At 39.8% G+C, this 18,297-nt stretch overlaps 1 protein-coding gene across 8 annotated transcripts in view; it reads right to left on the bottom strand.

Annotated features, from left to right (window-relative positions):
• Positions 1-18,297, bottom strand: part of NAV2 (neuron navigator 2) — a 410,392-nt gene that overhangs the window by 17,636 nt on the left and 374,459 nt on the right. For all 8 annotated transcript variants that reach the window (XM_055721725.1, XM_055721726.1, XM_055721720.1 and 5 more), the window contains 9 exons: positions 14,683-14,735; positions 12,603-12,626; positions 12,409-12,483; positions 7,855-7,938; positions 7,126-7,237; positions 6,287-6,432; positions 3,501-3,673; positions 788-941; positions 113-272 (listed from right to left, as the gene is read on the bottom strand). In XM_055721725.1, coding sequence (XP_055577700.1) covers positions 113-272; positions 788-941; positions 3,501-3,673; positions 6,287-6,432; positions 7,126-7,237; positions 7,855-7,938; positions 12,409-12,483; positions 12,603-12,626; positions 14,683-14,735 — 981 coding nt within the window. The remainder of the gene's footprint in view (positions 1-112; positions 273-787; positions 942-3,500; positions 3,674-6,286; positions 6,433-7,125; positions 7,238-7,854; positions 7,939-12,408; positions 12,484-12,602; positions 12,627-14,682; positions 14,736-18,297) is intronic.

Below are 18,297 nucleotides of genomic sequence, written 5' to 3'. Positions count from 1 at the left end.
TCCACACCTCAACTGTTAATAATTTTCATGCTTTCATTTTTCCATGGCTAACCAAAGCAAATCTTCCCAGTGCAGGATAAAACCTGCCCACAGCCTTGCTCATTAAACTCACCAAGACTGGTTGACTCCGTCAGGTTCAAACTGTGTTGAGAGAGACCCACTGAATGTCTTGGGGAGGATGAAATGGAAACCTGAGATTGAGCCCTGCTACAGCTGCCATGGTTTTCAGATTTCAGCCGATCGTTTTCTGCTTTTAGTTTTTCAATCTCACTCTTGAAAAGACAAGTCAGCAGTTAGAAGGCACAGTGAAAGACGACAACAACATAACTAACTTAAGAATAAAAAATCGTTTAGCAGAAATGCCATTTCATAATATATTTTTAACAAGTTAATGATTTTAATTCTTACAATGTCCCTTCCATGAAACTTTTCAAAGTATAGGAAGCGTAAATAGGGGGGAGTTCACTAAGTACTGAAATGCAGCTACATTATGGGAGAGAGCACGGGAGCATTTTAAGAGGTTGCTGATAATCGACAAAATGATCTCCCTGAAGGTCTTTAGGGTTGGAACAGAGCTGCAGAGTTGAGGGCACCAGAATTCATGTGTTCCAGCTGACTTTTAATGAAGGTACAATATGTTTAACACTGGCACAAAGCTAAACACAACTATTTAGTAACCATTCAAAAACTTCAGATTTACCTTCTTGCAGTTCTCTACTGTGCAGCAGGCTGGCCAGCCTTTAACACACCGCCACAGACCGCAGCATTTGGGGCGGTTATGCCTTACCTGCATTCTGTTCATTGCCTCCCGAAGCTGGTCGAGCTGATGAGCAGAGCTAAGGGCTTCTAGACGAATATCAGTCAACTTCATCTCCTTGTCTCTCAGCTCGTTTCGTAACTGCATGACTGTTTCAGCTTCACTGTCAGTGCATTCAGAAATACTGGAGAAGATTGAAAAACAGACGCTGAACAAGACCATTTGTTACTTTTCAGGTGGTGCTTCTCCAGCTTTTATTAGTAAAGGAGAAAGAAAACCTTTTTATTCTGCAGGAAGCAGGCAACAGTTTTGGCTTATTGAATTTGTGATACCATAAATCAGATATTAAATAGGTCATGGAAATATTAGAGACTAGTGAAATATATATGTCTGAGGGTTATTTTTCTTTAATCAGCATCTGAAACAGAATTCGGGAAATCATCTTCTGCTGGATAATCTTCATTTTTTTTTCATGGCAGTCACCATAAAGGAGAACTTCTAAAGCCAAAATCTAAATAAATTAAGGGGGTGCAGGCAGTAACAGCAGCTGGTTGGAGATTGATGAGTTTACAGACAGATTTAAAGCTCACCAGGTGTGCACAGCTGGGTTTCCCTGAACTGTTCTGGAGGGCTTTGGAACTCTACACCTATTCAAGCGTGATAAATTCCTGCTTGCTTTAAAGCACTCATGCTTAAAAATTTTTTGGTGGCATTTTTCTTCCCTACTCCCACAAAAAAAGATTCTGGGTGAGTAACATTTCAGCACATTCATAAGTATCTATATAAAGATCAACTACACAGCTGCATGCTTTGAGGGAGATACCATTTAAAATGTCTCTCCCTAAATCAGGTTAATGAGAGACGCTTTCCCCACCAGAAACCCAATAAGCCAAAACACACAAGTTTTATTTGTGCTCTATCCTTCCTCCAGTTCACATATTTACTCTTTTCTCCTGTCAAGAGATGTATGCACGTAGCATTTTAACTGACGATAGATGGGATCATCATTTGACAAGCTTCTGGCCTTAGATTTCTGAAGCACAATTTGCTCTAGTCACCAAAACCTCAGTGAGTTAGGCTCAAGAAACTGGAGAAACTTAAAAAAACCCACAAAACATGGGGGATTATCTTCTGTTACTAACATTTCATCGCTATTATATGGCTGGAAACTATTGCTATTGTTTTCACCTCTTCATGTGAAAACGAGCGATGGGCAAAAATTCAAGTCTGGGTACTTACTCAAATGCATTTGATCTGAAATCAGGCTGGAAGCTTTGCATGCCATCTACAAGGTCACACGGCTGTCTGGCAATTACATGTTGCACAATACTGCCTCTTACAACTTTCTGTATATTTTTTTTTTCCTCAAGTGACGAAGCTACTCATAGAATTAACGTAAAATCAGTTTTACAAAGTTTTCCAAGCACATTCTAAAATGTGAGTTTAGGCTCAGGACAGTGCGGTAAGGCAATTCTTTAACTTGGTCAAAACAAAGCTGGAAGACTGCCTGTGACCTTCCCCATGAACACCAAGTGAGTTAAGCACAGAGCAGAAGTCCTGGCTTTGGAGTCTACACCTCATTCTCATACAAACATACAAGCTGAAGGGTATGGTTTGGCCATACAGATGAGCCCATACAAGAGCTCGCTGCTACTCACAGGAGCGTATTTATTTCTCCCTCCTCTTCCCCCAGCTGTGCTGCTGTCATGCCCCTGTGCTCGTGCCAGCTCTGGTGCTCATCAGTCTGATCAGACCCCTGAGCTGAGCCAACCCAGCAACTCAGGGAATAAAAACCTCCATGCTGATGTTTCTGTCAGATTATTTTTCACATAATTTAGCTTGTCACACTGGCTCCACGGAGTTGTCCGAGAAGTAGCGGAGCCAGTGCAAGGGAAGGACCAGGCACAGGTGGCGAGGGAGGTACAGATGTGGAGAGGATCATCTCCACTCATCAGGCACAAGCTGTTAGACGAGTTCAGCTGTATCACTAAACCACCCTGTTTGACTTCCAGTACATCTTTACCTTTATCTGAATTTGTCAACTTAATTGGGAGCTCATCATGGCAGATTAGTACAATATGTGCTGTCTTTAGCCAGCAGGGAAAACAAAATCCCAGACTTGGCCTGGCTTGTTTCATTAACAGCGAGAGATCCAATTAATTCTGCACTTCAAAGTCACCCTGGTTATAAATACTCCTCATACTCAATATGTTCTGCTGAAAGAGCAGCCCAATGAAATATTAAATTATACTACAGTAGATGAAATGAGACTGGGTTCTGGACACTAATGCAAAGGTACTGGGTTGGGAGCAAGCATACATATCTTTAATTCCCTGAACATACAAATTCAACCTTTCTGTCCTCTGCCTGTTATCTCATTCAACTACCAAACATTCACAATAGGCAGGATAGTTGAAAGTGCGATCTGTTTGACCCACTGTGTCTTGTGTTGTGGCCTCATAGTAAAGAGCCGCTGTTAGCAGTGCATGTGGCTGAACAGCTGGAAGACTCTCGTCATGCTCATACAAATGTGCAGAATCTTAGAGGAACCAAAGGAGACAGGATGGTGTAGGGTACATTTGACCTCTGCTTCTCTCTGTAAAGCGGCCTAGAGATGTCCTGTAAAGCTAGCATGGAAAACACTGGATCTTTCCAAAGCATGGTATTTCTCCTTTCCTCTACCAATGCAGTGAGAAGCTTCTCCCCTCCATTTTCTATTAAAAAATGTAAAGAAATCACTTACAGAGAATTGGGATGAGAAGCTCTCAGCAACGGTGTTGAAACAGTGGAGTTATGGTGTGGCAGCTTTGGTGAAGAAGGTAATGACGAATCAGTCATCTCCTCAATATCTGAATGAGAAGATGCTGACTTGGGAGATTTCTTTTTACCAAAAGCTTGCTTGAAGGAGCTGCGTAACTGAAAAAACAAGACCACAACAGTCGGCACATCATTAAGACCGAAACCAGGCAAAAGAAGACACAGAGTAAAAAAACTCTAACATGCAAATGCTCCAAGTGATACAGCCATATGTTTTAATACAGGTAAGAAAGAATAAAAAAAAGCTTTTTTTCCTTAAGTATTTTTGAGATTAATAAGGTCAATAGGACAGGCTATCAATGCTTCCTATTTTTAAGGTAACTATTTTATAGCAAATTCTGTTCAGTGCAATGAGCTTTACAGTGATGTAACAACTTGCAGACATAACGTAATGTGGCTCAGACAAGGTTAATGATGGTGAAATGGTTAGTGATGTAAATGGATGGGTTAGCTTCGTATCTCGTAATTTAAAGTAGGTCTTCCTTACCTCATTGACCTGCCGGAAGAAGCGCAAGCAAAAGGAAGTAGGGGAAGGAAAAAAGACATGTTTTACCAGATAAAGCCAGTGATAAGGAAAGCTTTGGATTTCTAAGACAAACATGACCAGTAATCCAGAAAGACCAACGGTTGCTTTAAAACTGGAACCCTGTATTTTCCAAAACCAGGTGTTCAAAGGACATACAGTCATTTTTTGCATTACTTGAGGGAGACACTGGACCCAAATCTCTCAACTATTAAAACTGTGTTTTCTCCCTAGCTCACACAGAATGTTTTGGCTAACAGCCAAGTTAACACTGATTTTCCCTGCAGGAACAGGTATTTCACCAGGTGAAAAGACTGCATCTTCTCTACCTACCTGCAGCTAAAACCCCCTTTTTTTCATGCGACAGCCATTCTCAAACAACAAAAAGAATGAACATTCACGTGGTTAAACTAACGTTATCCCCAAACTTTGGTTAGTGTTCAAGAAGTGTTTGGACAATGTTCTTAGATATATGGTTTAGCTTTTAGGTTGTCCTGTGTGGAGTCAAGGTTTAGACTTGATGATTGTCACCGGTCCCTTCCAACTCAGAACACTCTATGAACACTGTTAAATGCTAATGCAAATTGCATGTTCTAAACAGGCTGGCTTAATATGAGCTGAAAGTTATTTTTACAGACTCCTACAGTGACAAATGTTGAAAACTGGTTGAATGAATGAAAACTCTGAATGGACAGCTGCGTTGTTTCTATATATAACAAAAAGATCTTGGCTGAGAACTTCCTCAGTATTTGTGGAATAAACAATATGTGAATCAGAGAAAATTACCTATTTTTCTCAGTAAATTACTGATTTAATTCCCAATCTTCATTTTACAGAAATGACGTGTTAATTTTTAATAACACCATAAAAATACCGTCCTGTTTCTTCTACCTCATGAAAACTTCATTTATTTCTTTTTATATTAAGGAAATGTTTCCCTAACCCTCTTTAAAAATAGTCATTTGATGAATAAGAAGTGTAAGCTGACGTAGGACGGTATCTACTAGGCTACAATCACAAAGAATAGGAGCTAAGGAAAAATTTAAGTGTGTACCTTAACTAAGGCTTAACCATTACAAAGGTTTGTGTCACATATTAAGAGTTACTAGCAATTTAAAAGTTACAGCAATTTACTTTGTAACTAATGTATAATCCAGCACAAGAAGGATTTAGAGATGGCATTGTTTCCGTTCAACCAATTATTTAAGGGGCAGAGTGGAAACTCTGCTGTTACGAGGGAGCTGGTAAGATATCAAAATGGAACCACTGGGATAAGAGAGAAAATAGAACAAGAACCTGCTCAGGAAGCTGTTTCTTACCATTCAGGAGTTTCATTAAACATTTCTGAGAGGATATTGTGCGAATACAAATCAAGCTTTTACCAGCTCAAACCACATTTTGTATCTGTACAGATTTATCTGTCCACCCAAAAGATCCAGGGAGATTTAAATTCAGTGGGAAGGAAGGGGTGGATTGCTTTACTGGCTACAATAAAGCACCTAGGGACTTTAGTCCAAACTACAATCAGACTAGGTCACTAAGGCAGTTCTGGTCTAATTGAAAATGGAGTTTAATATAATGTACCTTTCCTCCAGTACAGGGTACCTTGTACATAGTACATGATCAGCAAAGAAGGAAAAATGGGAAATGACAAGTAAGTACTGCAAAATCTTGCAAAATAAATGTCCATCACAATACATTTTTTAAGATTGATATTTTTTTTGTTGCAGAACTTCACAGTAATGCTGAAAACAGAGTTCTTAAAGCATTTAACATGTTCACTTAAAAGAAAGCTCTATGAGCCAAAAAAAAAAAAAAAAAAAAGGCAAGAATGATCTCTCATTGTGGATTTGTTTTACTTTAATGACAGACGTTGAGTTTTCCCTAAGGGGTTGGACACCACATTACTTTTAGCCAGAACTGATCTTTGACAGCTATTCCTAATTTAAGACTGGCCTTTTGGCTGTTAAGCTAAAATTCAATCCTATGCAGAGTCAACACAAGCATATACATCACTTGTGATTCAATTAAGCCTTCAAAAGAGAGTTTACACAGGATTTAAAGAGCGCATAGTCCTTGTGCTGACCTGTTGCGCGAGGGGAGGAAGGAGGAGTGGAGCAGCTAGATTTCACCCTGCATGTTCTGACAATTTGATATAAAGCTCACACAATCTGTTAAAATACACTCACCCAGTTCTTCCTCTTCTTTTTCTTTGAATCGCTCTCGATGTTGCTTCCCACACTGGAGTGACTGGTAGCACTGTTAATACTGGAGACACTATCCGAAGAGTGCTGCCTTCGGATCCGCAGGTCTGTGGGCTGAGCAGCTCCAGGTCCTGAATATGAATGGGGATGGTGTCAGAATTACATTTGTCAAAATTTGATATTTGGTATTAATAACACAATCTCAAAGACACATTTAGGGCAATAAGCCCTTGCCAATTGCTTTACTCCAATGGATGCACCGCGTATTTTGAAGCAGTGCTGCTAATCCTTGTCTCTCGTGAAGAGATTAAAATCTCAGACCCAGACCCTTCAAACCTTTCCTCAGCAATTTATCCCAGTGTAAATTACTGGGATAACTGTAAGAGGTGTGATAAGACAGGCCTGCATGCAGACTTTATATTGGAAATTACTGAAAACATGAAAGAAAATAAAGCCAACATGAAGGAAAATAAAGCCAAGTGTCTGACAGCCCTAACTGCAGATCTTTGCTCCCTGCTGTTTCACACCAGTGTCAAGATGGGTGGGTTACTAAACACTCACAGTAAATTCAGTGAGCTCACACTGAAGGTGGAAAAGCTTTGTTAAAACGCCTTCCCATGTGTCTAACGCATCCGTTTACTTCTATAGAATTTATCACACTATTTACAGAGACACTCATCTCAAATCCCCACCTGGTACCCAAGAATTACCTAGAGCACGGTCATGAGACAAAGCTGATCTCTGACGGTTACATCAGCTATTACCGAGAGGCTTAAAGTCTCATGAGCACAGCACAGTTGCTCTATGTGGTGCTTGCTTCTCACCTTTGCAGTTGAGCTCAGGGGTGTTGATGACTCCGTTGATGGCAGCCTGGGCAGCAGCATTTTGCTTCTTCAGTAGTTCAATTGTCTTCCTTAACTCATTCAGTTCTGAGTCCTTGGATAAGGAAAAAATAACAGTGATATGCTGGAAAATGCAGATGATACCGAACTGCTCCAGAGAAGCCACATTTCAATCTGAGTATTGGTAGCTGATAGAGAATTTATGGAATGTGTATGTACAAGGAGATGTAAATGAGGTTTGGTATACCTGGGGAAGCACACACCCTCAGTAGGCTGCAAAACAGGTTGGTTATTATGATAGCCCTCCCCCAAGAAAGTACATCCTGTGTAATACAGAAATAACATATATTCAAGTATACTGTCCAAACTCCCAATGTTGCCTGTATTACAAGGATTTTTTTTGGTGTTTCTCTTCAACATGCACATGCGTGGATGCATTGGGAAGAAATTTATTTAAAAAAATGCAATACCGAAGACTTGCATCCAAAGCAACAATTTATATGAATAAGCTGATCAGTTGCCACAACAGCCCACTGCGAAAATGAGTGTTTTACACAAAATTTTTATTACATTTTACTCCTTCACCACAATTGAGGAAACTAGGGCCAACAGCGTATGTGACTTCCCCCGTCCCTCACACCTATGGAAGGAGCACGAGCAGCAATGCTGGAAACATAAGTTATGACTCCCCCAAGTACTTTTCAACCTTGCCTTTTGCTCCGCTGTCATTGTCAGGCTCTGCAGTCTGATCGTCATGTTCCCCAGGCTCTGCTCAAATGCTGCCACCAGGTGAGCCTGAAAGTCAAACCGTAACTAAGTAGTTTGTTCTCTCCCTCCAAACAAGAATTCTTCTACAGGTAGTGACCTGGACCACCTAGCGCATTGCATCGTTTGTTGCTTAAGTGATACGGAGGAAATAACACTGATGAGAAAAGGTCAAACGAGCAGAGCATACATTGTGAAAATGCTTGCAAACAAATTACTGGGAACAATTTAATTGTGGAAAACTAGAAATGCCAAAGGTAACAGACCAATTTCAAAATCTTAGAAAATTACAGCCCTTTCATGTGTAACTACTACTAGCAGCACACCATAAAATGATGCAGTTTTAGGCTATAAACCATGCCCTGCTCGGCAGCAGCTGTTACCAAACGCTTTAGAAAACACAGACGTAGGAGTAATACTGTGAGCTGGCACACTGGTGGGAGATTTCCTGGAGGTGGCTCCTCAGTCAGCTGCTACATCCACTTCTTTGATGCCATGATTTCAATGGCCAGGGCAGTTATCTCATACATACTCTAACAGAGCAGCAAAGGGGGATTTTTTTTTGAGTTTGGAATTCTCATGTATTCTGTAAAATGTGCACCCTATGTCCAGAATACATCAAGAACAAAATCACCTCCTGGGTCCCTACGAGTTAAGGTCCTTTGAAGAGCCACATCTCAAATTAACCTAGTTCATGCACTTTGCTCAATTGTTTAAAGCTGCTCAGATCTGGTGACCAAAGGAAAACATATTTTGCCACTTTATTGAAATAGAAAGACATACGAGAATCAATTTTTTGGGGAAACATCTCACAGATTAACTAACTGAGGCTTTTGAAGGATGATACAGGGAATACACCTTGTCATCTGAAAGTATTCATGATACCAAAAAGGCATGGAAAGATGTCCTTGGTTATCTAGCCATGTCTCCAAACTACAGCAAACAGTGACATGAAATGATCTGTTATCACAAAAAATGTAGAGGGGAAAAAGAGGCAAATCCATCCATATTTCTAAACATCTCCTGCCATTCTTTTCTGAAATCAGACAATCTTTGACTTTTTATGTGGGCCATCATTAGCATGTGGAAGGTTAGTGATGGTTTGCAGGTACCCTCACACAGTTAAGGTAACTCTCGCCACAAAGCTTTTCACAAAAAGTTAAAATCTTTTCCCCAAAAATATGAAAAAACCTAAAACATCACTCCTAAGTTTTAGAAAGATACCTAAGTACCCTCCTAAGTAAAATAAAATAGAAAACAGTAAATAAAATATACAGCAAATTTTTAGATAGAGGAAAGCCAGGCAGAAACTTCCTTCCAACTAGGTTCCCTTGGGGACAGTTAAGGCAAAAAGATGCTGGAAGTCACAGAGATGAAGATTCTCGCTGTGCTACCCCAACAGCAGAATGGAAAGCAAAGTCAGTGAGTTCAGTCCAGCGATGTCTCCTCTGCACAGAGAAGGGTAAGGATGATGGAGACAGGACCACTGCCGCATGGTAGCCAGCCTGCCAGAGGCTTTACCAGCTGATATGCCTGCACCTAACTCAAAGGCTTCTCCAATATTATTTGAGTGCAGCTTGCTTGCAATCAAGGCCCATCTGTGAAATATCATCCAAAACCTCCTGGTGCTTGGCCAACTCCCCTTTTTTCTTTTCCCATGAAGCACTGAGAACCCTAAGTTGGTTATACTAAGGACATCAGCTGGGTATTGAAAATGATAAATAAGAGGAAGGAAAAGTAGATTGAGAAGATGGAAAGGAACCTGATGAAAGGGGACGAGGTTTCTAGCGCCATGACATGGCACTGTTTTATAGACATACATGTATATGTACACACTTGTGCACAAATAGCTGAACATAGGCATAGTTCAATATATATTTGCCTCATTAGTCATAATATTCTACGCTAACGATAGAAAATAATATTTTATTCCTCTGTTAAATGTAATTCTATACACACAACAAGTAAAATTGTGCACAACCTTTCCAAGCGGAAAAGGACATTCTCTATAGCAAAACCTTTCACAGAGCTGTTCCAGACTTATTCATCAGCAGTACACAGCTGATTTATCCTAAATAACTGTTCTCACATTCGCAGTGAAAACAAACACAAGCAGTACAATAACACGGGGATGTGCATCTCTTGTTCCCGTCAGCCCCTATAAAAACAAGCAGAGCTGAGACTGTGAGAAAATCGGGAAAAGTAATTTAAACCCTCACGCTACACATGTATGAAAAGCTAAATATTTATTTTAAAAACACAGGCTGCAAAGCCTCTGTTGGGGAGGATGAACAGGGAACAACAAAACTGGTATTCATGAATCCTCAGCAATATTTTGCAAAAGCTAAAGATAAATGGGCAAGCAGGACCTCATGAATTAATAATGGGATACAAACCCCTAATGCTTTGACCTGAACCTTAAGGAAAACTTGCTCTTTCAAAACCACATCAGGCACCTTGAAATTATTCCTCTCTGGAAATTGTTCAGTGAGCTATGGAAAAGAGTTATCTTCACTTCCTGGTTGGAGCAAAATCTTTTCAAATTTTTGCCCCTGATGGCCTGAGAAGCATCAAAAGCTGCAGTGTCTATACAGGAAAATTCAGGAAAAAAAATAGTAAATTAAAGAGATTAATTCAAACTAACTAACTTAAAAGCATTTTATTAAAAAAAAACTATGTGTAAAGGAAATATCCATAAGGCAGTGTTTTAACAAACAGCATTTATTAGTCTTAACCTTTTCTTTAAAACAGACCTGTTTTTTTACATGGAAAAAGAGCATGTTCTCTGAAAAGAGGTGGATAGATACTGAATTAAGTTACTAGGACAGCTCTAGCAACATCTCTGCAGCAGGCTGTTGCTGATTCCTGGAGAAATAAGGGGCAGGTCCAAGTCTAAGAAGTTTAAATAGCATGAATAAAAAAACCTACAAAATGTTAGCAAAGCGAATGAAGCAAAAAAATGGTGTATTATCAAAATAATAAATGACAAAAAGACCCCCAAATAAACGAAGATGAACAGCAGCATATGTTAAAAAGTATTCCTTGCGAAGATAGTGGTAGTAACGATGCAAGTATTTGGGCAAATAAACAGCAGCTGGGGAGTAGCCTGTGCTACTCACTGCTCTTGGAGTTGGGCTGCTACCTCCGCGCCGAGTGGCAGCCTGCTGCATGTCAGCATCATGTGTAGGTGAATGCAACAAAACTGTGGCAGAGCTGGAGGAGTCGCACAGCTGACAAGTCTTTTGTTTGAAGGACACAAGCTGGGTTATTAAACAACACGATAAAAAAAAGTATGCAAGAGAGTCTGGTCCTGCTTTCTCCTGTGTAAAAAAGGCTTCTGGATGAAAACCAACTAACGTATCCAGTCCCTTTTATATTTGAATGGCAAACATAAGATTTAATTTTTGGAAGATTCTTCTTCGGAAAATTTTTTCTTTTACTCTTGGGGAAGTGACTGATTGAATACATGCAGTCAAAGCTCTTTTATTTGACCTCTCTGTTAACGGTGTTCTTGGTTTTCCCTTTCCATTTTGGAAGCCCGCTTCTGTGATGTTCTGTGAACACCACAGTAGATTTCCCATTGAATTCTTCTTGTGATGGGTGTTAGGGCTCAGGTGGAAGCTGCCCTTTACTGTGCCAAGTTTCCTGTTCCACCTATTCAGAGAACTGAGGGACAGCAATGCCCTCTTCAGTAGCATGTGTTCCGATGTTTATTCATTCCCACAAACTAGGATGTCAGTATGATCCGATTTGATGACTAGTCATTTGTAGCTTATTTACTCTAGAATTGCTTATTTTTCTAGCAAGCTCCTGTTTTGCAGGTTTCTGCTATCTGTGACTACAGCACAGAATGCATAAATAAACTTGCTCAGGGTCACACACAGTGTTGCTTCAACACCTCCTGGCTTCCAAATCTTTTTTTTTTTTTCCAAGCGTCTTACTTATTACTTATCCATCAAATTCCTCAGAGGAAACAAGCAGAAGTATTGTCTACATTGGTTAAAAATCAGGTATTTCTACTCTTAAGGCATAACTTTAAATTAGTTCTCGGAGCCCCTTATGCTACTATTACCTATCACACCACTAGCCAACATCTTTATGCAACAGCAAAATATAATGCATTTCAAGCCACATTTCTACCGACTTTTATTCCTACCAGTTATAACCTCATCCCACCTAAATGTCAAAGTAAGACACTCTTCATAAAAAAAGACCCTGTCCTTCAATGATTTCCTCAGATCTGAAGATGGTTTACATGTATATAAAGCCAAATGAATATTATAATTCAGTAGTTAAAGAAAGGCAGAAGACAACTCAGAAGGACAGAGGATGCTATTTTTGGAAAGGTCCCACATGCATGCTGTTATTTTTCTAAACACACAGGTAACGCAAACCCTATGTCATACACCTGAAATCTTTTTGTCACCTAGAAAAATTGGGGTGTTAATTGGTGCATTAAATGCATTCCCTATTAGTGTTTGTTCTCAGAGTTGTACTCACATTGGCAGTCAACTGAGTTGTCAGAGCTGACACTTTTTCTTGAGATGCATCCAACTCTCTTCGTAGCTTGCGAATCTACATATTTTAAGAGAGCACTTTACTGCACCGTAACATGGAGAAATAAAATAGCAAGACATGAAATGCAGAGTGTCTTGACAGAACAGTAATGCCTGTCAAACATGATGTGTTCTTACCTCTGACTGGCACTTCTCTTCAGGCTGTAAAATAAAAATAGAGGAAAATACATGAGGATACTACAGCACAACCAGCCTGACAAATTTATAAAACAGTTCAGTACTCTTTTTTGTGTTTCAAGAACTCGAATGTGAATTCCTTATTTTGGATTCTCACATCAATATTGAATCTAAGATATTTTCCTCATTTATTTACCCTTCAGGAAAAAGCAGGCAGGCTGCTTGTACAGTGCTTCTCCCCACAGAAGGCGTCTGGGCTCCACGTCACAGCCCCAGCCAGCACACCTCTGCTCTGCGCTGCGGAAGGGTGAAGCCCCAGCTCTGGTCCCAAGGGCCTGCCTGAGGCTCTGAAGAGCCAGGCCTGCCACAGAACATGGCTGATCCTAGGCAATTCCCTTCCTCCCATGACTGAGATGATATTTTTGCATTCCAAAGTGATGCGGGAAAAAAAAAAATTGCTCTCACTTGAGTGCTGCCTAGGCACTGTAGTGATGAAAAACTGAGGACACACCGCTAGTTATCCAAGGATGCAAAGTGGATGTACTGACCACCCGTTGTGGTCTGCATGGTAAAACTGTGGCTACCATGGCTTCTTTCTAACCACAGTTATCAGCTAGAGAGAAGTATATGGTAGAAAGTTACACACTCCATTGTCGTTACGTAAACATGTCCACTACCAGCCCCCATGAAAATTATACCCATCAAACCACGCTACTAAGAGCCACTTGTGCCTGGGCAGCAAGCACATAAACCAGAAGCTCAGACAGCAGCTGCTGAGCGCTCTCCTTGTGGCTCTCATGGTTATGAGCAACAGCCCAGAGCAAAAGACCTGGTTTCCATCCTTCCAATACATTATCTGTTTTGGCTTCCTATGAGCCTTGCTTGAGGCGAGGTCAATAATGAAAGGTGGTATCTTCAAATTGTTATCAAGGTCTTAAGGGAATGTTACACGTGTAGCTGCCTGACAGTGAAACATGTATGTGAAATAACGCTAAGTAACACTATGCTGTCTTGACAGACTTCATAGCCAGTTGTACAAGGTCTTCCATGTACTCTGGTATCACACACGCTTCTTTCAGCTGGGGATGTGTAGTAAGCGTGAAGATGCATCATACTTGCACAAGAATTTGAAATAGAAGATCCTGTTCAATTAACACGTATTTCAGAAGAATTTATTGTGCAATGTTTTTTAAAAAGGTTGTGCTTTAAGAAACGCCCAGAAGCGTGACCAGATCATCCAAGGAATACACGAGCCACCTTTAATCTGGCTAGCTTGGATATTAACAGCAGCAAAGCCACTGGGAATGAACCATCAGTGCCAAACACTTCTGGGCTGGAGCCTGCTGCACACACACCCCCCCGAGCTAGAGGAGAGCTAGGTGAGATGGGGTCTGCACGTTGCAGCCACCTCACCTCCCAGTACAGCACAGGTAGAGCCTTACAATGTCTTCCACAGTGTTGGTTTAAATGGAAAATGCTCTGTGAGGCTATTAGAAGAAAATAAGCAAATGCAACATGCAATTAACTGCCACCACCCCCTCCCCACCCCACCCGCCCCGTATTTTCAAACTCCAGTAAAGCTTTATTTTAGGATCAGATAACCCCCAAAAATACATACTTTTGGAGAAAATATTACTGGTAGAGTGAACAAATGGCTTCTATAGAATTATTAAAGTCTGTTCATTAAAAAACCTACTCAAAAATTCTTTAGTAGGAAATCATTAATACAAGGCTGGAATGACTTTATCCAGGAAATTCTGGGATGCTGTAGGTAATGTTCAAATCTACCAAGGTCCTTTGAGGCAAAACTTGTTTAGTGTAGTTGTAAAATATTGACTCAGAAAATAAACTGCTGCTTCTAGGCCACTGATGTCTGTGTTTAATGAAGACACTGCTAAATATCCACAGACATCTCTATGAATGTAAAAATTTCTTTTGTTGCTAGTATTCAGAACATAACCAAATGAAAAGTGCTTTTTTTCCCTTCCCCCTTGAATGGTAAAAATAATTAGCACAGTAAGACCAGTCAGTTCAATAATTTTGATCAGTAAACCCAAATTGTTCATTTCATTATACTCACTGTTGAATAAATAGATGATGTACTGGATACCAAAGAGAGAGAAGAACCATGCACTAAAGGAAAGAAAATAAACACAGTGAATATAAACACAGTAAACACAGTGGGATCATCATAGATCATCCACTGCCAACAACCAGCCTACTGAAGAAATACTTCCATGAATTTCATCATCTATCATAAACTAAATTATATTATTGCACCAATAATGTACGGTTTGAAGACTGCATGGCTAGGTAATAGAACCCATATTGATTTGGTAAAGCTGTTTTAACAATTTAATAATCCTTGTTCTTTGGGAAAATGAGGTATGGTCAAGAGGATTAGAATTTTTGATAAAGATTTGTTCAGAAATAAGTATTTCTCTGGACAGCTTATCTTAAGACTCTTGCAAAAGGTCTCACTCAAGATTAAAAAAAACCACAAATGAACTGAAATGCAGAAGAGATGACAAAAGTAAATTTAAGTACTTCATCATCAATTTTAGATAGATTGAGGGGTCGGGTTGTTTTGTTTAGGCAGCAGACCGAGATGGAGATGTCCCAAGATGACCACAATACCCAGGCTCCAGTATGCAACCAGATGCTCCAGGAGAACACGTGGAGCACCCAGGGCACAAACCGTTTTCTAATTTTGGAGCTCTGAAGTGTCCTCTGAATTTAGCTGTATCTTCCTTCTGTTGACTACAAGGGAGCTGTATCACGGGAATGGAGGAGCTGAACATTCCCTGTCCCTGCAGGGCTTTTTGGTCCTTCTTTAAAGCAATGACATTTCTTTAACAAGGCAAAGTTCATTCTCTCATAGGAAAATTACTGGAGTGAAAACATAGCTATAAAACTTCTTCTGGAAAAGAATCCATTTCAAGCAGTTTTTGCATTTAAATATATATCCAGTAAAAGATATACATATACATTGTTGTTCTCAAGGCTGTCACCATCACCCTGGTGTGTTAGGATTTATGTGTAACATACTTTACTTTTGATCATGCTATTAAAAAAAACAACTACCTAAAGCTATTCTTTCTGCTACTGAAACACGCAAAATTACTTTCCTTTACTTTTATTTTTAGGAAAAAGATACATTTAAACTGAAACTTTCATTCAAACTTCAGGTAACTTCATACAAATCATATGAAATCGTGTTAAATCACTTTTTCTTTCATGTAAATCCTGCAGCCCAAAAAAAAGTTTAGAGAAACTGCCATTTTGCTCTAATTACCTACTGCAATTCTCCTACATTCATAATAAATGGGCTCTGCTTTCCCACTGACATTATATCCTAAGGCAAGGCTGGAATAAGAAGTAAACAAAGTCTAAGTTGTCTTCTGGAGGAGTTTAAGACTATTTAAAAAACCCACAAGAAAGTAAAAAAACCTCACAGCCATTTGCTTTTTCTGGTTAATCATATTTTCAATTAAAGTGATCTTTATAGTTAGATGTTAAGGACTGTACTGTATTAAGTACATAAAATTAAGCAGCGTGAGTCAGACCCAGGGTCTGTCTAATCGTGTGCTCCATCGCTGGCTGCAACCACAGTGCATGTTTATGGAAAAGAATGCAAGGAGGCGGCAGATAACCAGTGATTTTTCCCTGGGTAGACCTTTGCATCTGCTGGGAATCAGCAGAGATGGAAATTCCTGAGATGGAAACTGCAGTCAGCCCACTATTTTTCAGTCACCGTGATGTCTCTACCATTACCTTGCTTAACTGCTTCTGAATCTACCAACACATTTGCCTGTAACAAAAATCTCCTCTTGTGTTTAGAAATCTCATTCTGCTGCTGAATCAGTCAGTAAGTTCCTTGCGTGTCTCCACAACCCTGTGATATGAGAGGTGATGGATAACTAACCTCTTTATAAGGCACTAAATTATATATTATCACCCTTCAGTCATCAATTTTCCAAGCCGAAGATTCCTAAGCTATTTCAACCCTCCTCATGTAACAGATGTTATGCACTTAAGATCTCCTAATTGTTTTTCTTTTTACCTGCATTTTACCCTTCGGACCGCCTTTTTAAGGATGGAAAGCCCAAAGCATAGGCAATATTGTGCAGGGCCACCAATGGACTCACACAGAGAACATAATATGATTTGCTGGCTTGCCTCTCTATATTCTTCATTTGTGCAGTTTTTACTAACAGAGATGTATTCAAAAAAGCAACCATACCAACTGGCCAGAGAAGAAACAGATCTTACACTGGACTGGGACATGCGCATTTTTGAGTTAGCATCAACTGGAATTTTTAAGATCACATTGGGGCTTTAAAGGAGGAAATCAAGCTCAAAATGAAAACAGGGAAAGAACACATAACTCTGGGAATCACACTCTTGCCTTGTAAAACATTACCACTGCATCGTTTGAATGTGTATATGACTTGAGATTTCTGATTTCCAGGACAACTAAGGAGTTAATATTTTTGTGCAATTTCATTTTAAAGTATCTGCAGATGGCTACTTTAAGGCTATTTAATTAGAAGCCTGAAGGCAGTTATGCTCTTGATGTGATTCCTGTTTTTTGCAGTTAACATGCATCTGCATGCAGGCTACAAACCCAAATTGTTCCGGGGCTAGTATTTTAAAGCACTATAAATGCATATGCAAGCATGTATCATTTTTAATGTTAGAAAAGAAATGGTCTAGCTGTGATCAACTGTCCAAAGAGCAGAAAGAACAACAGGTATTGCAGTCAGTAGCACAAAAAGGAATAAAAATGTATATCCTGATGACAATGAATTTAATTCCTTTCTCTCCAGGAGGTCGAAGTCTCACGGTGGAGCCAGTGGCAGCACAGCTCCTGGGAAGACCGATGACCAGGGAAGCGGGGCCACTGGATAGCCCAGAGACCACTTACATTTTAGGCTGGTTTTTCCCCTGAAGTTCTAGATAATTTGGAGACTGTTCCTGCTGGCATCTCCCCAGCCCTGAAACCGTTCCTATCAAAAGCATTATGTACCGCAAGGCTGGCTAACATTCTGACCTACATGCTGTGCTGTGCCAGAACATGACTGTACTTCACACTCCAGAGACAAAATAGAAAAAGGCTTTTAAGGATAAATCCTAGCCCTGCTGAAGCTGATAAGAAACAAATGTCTTACAATCTTATGTGCTAATAAGTAGGTTGGTGAGCTTCGCTTAAGACCTGGATTTATGCTTCATTTGACATTGGCTGATTACATAAAATCAATTTGTTCATTAATTTCTAGATTACTTTTTGATCTAGTCTTTCAAGGTGAAGGTGAATATCTATAGATCCACAGGTCTGAACACATATGCCCCATTCAGAACACCTTGCTGCTCACTTGTAACTTGTGACTCCCTGAGAAATAAGCAGGAGCTAATAAGCAGGTTATCCCTGCCTTCTGTATGGCCAGAGAAGCGGCACAACACCTTAACCTGAACACAAAAATACAGAGACCTAATCTAAACATTCATCCCATCTGGTAAAATATTATTATTTTTTTAGGTACCAAAAATTTAGGAAAATCTAAAAGGCACTTCTTCAGCAAGTCCACTTAGGGTCAAATTCCTTCCTTGCGTACAAAAGTGATACTTTTCCACTGCTTTCAAGTCCATAACTTGGTAAATTTTTCTTGGACTTAATTTTTATTACTTTTTTTAA

This window comes from Falco cherrug, chromosome 10 (genome assembly GCF_023634085.1).
Source record: "Falco cherrug isolate bFalChe1 chromosome 10, bFalChe1.pri, whole genome shotgun sequence".
Lineage (NCBI taxonomy): Eukaryota > Metazoa > Chordata > Aves > Falconiformes > Falconidae > Falco > Falco cherrug.
The sequence above is the reverse complement of the archived record's forward strand: the minus strand, read 5'-3'. Positions and strand labels throughout refer to the sequence as shown.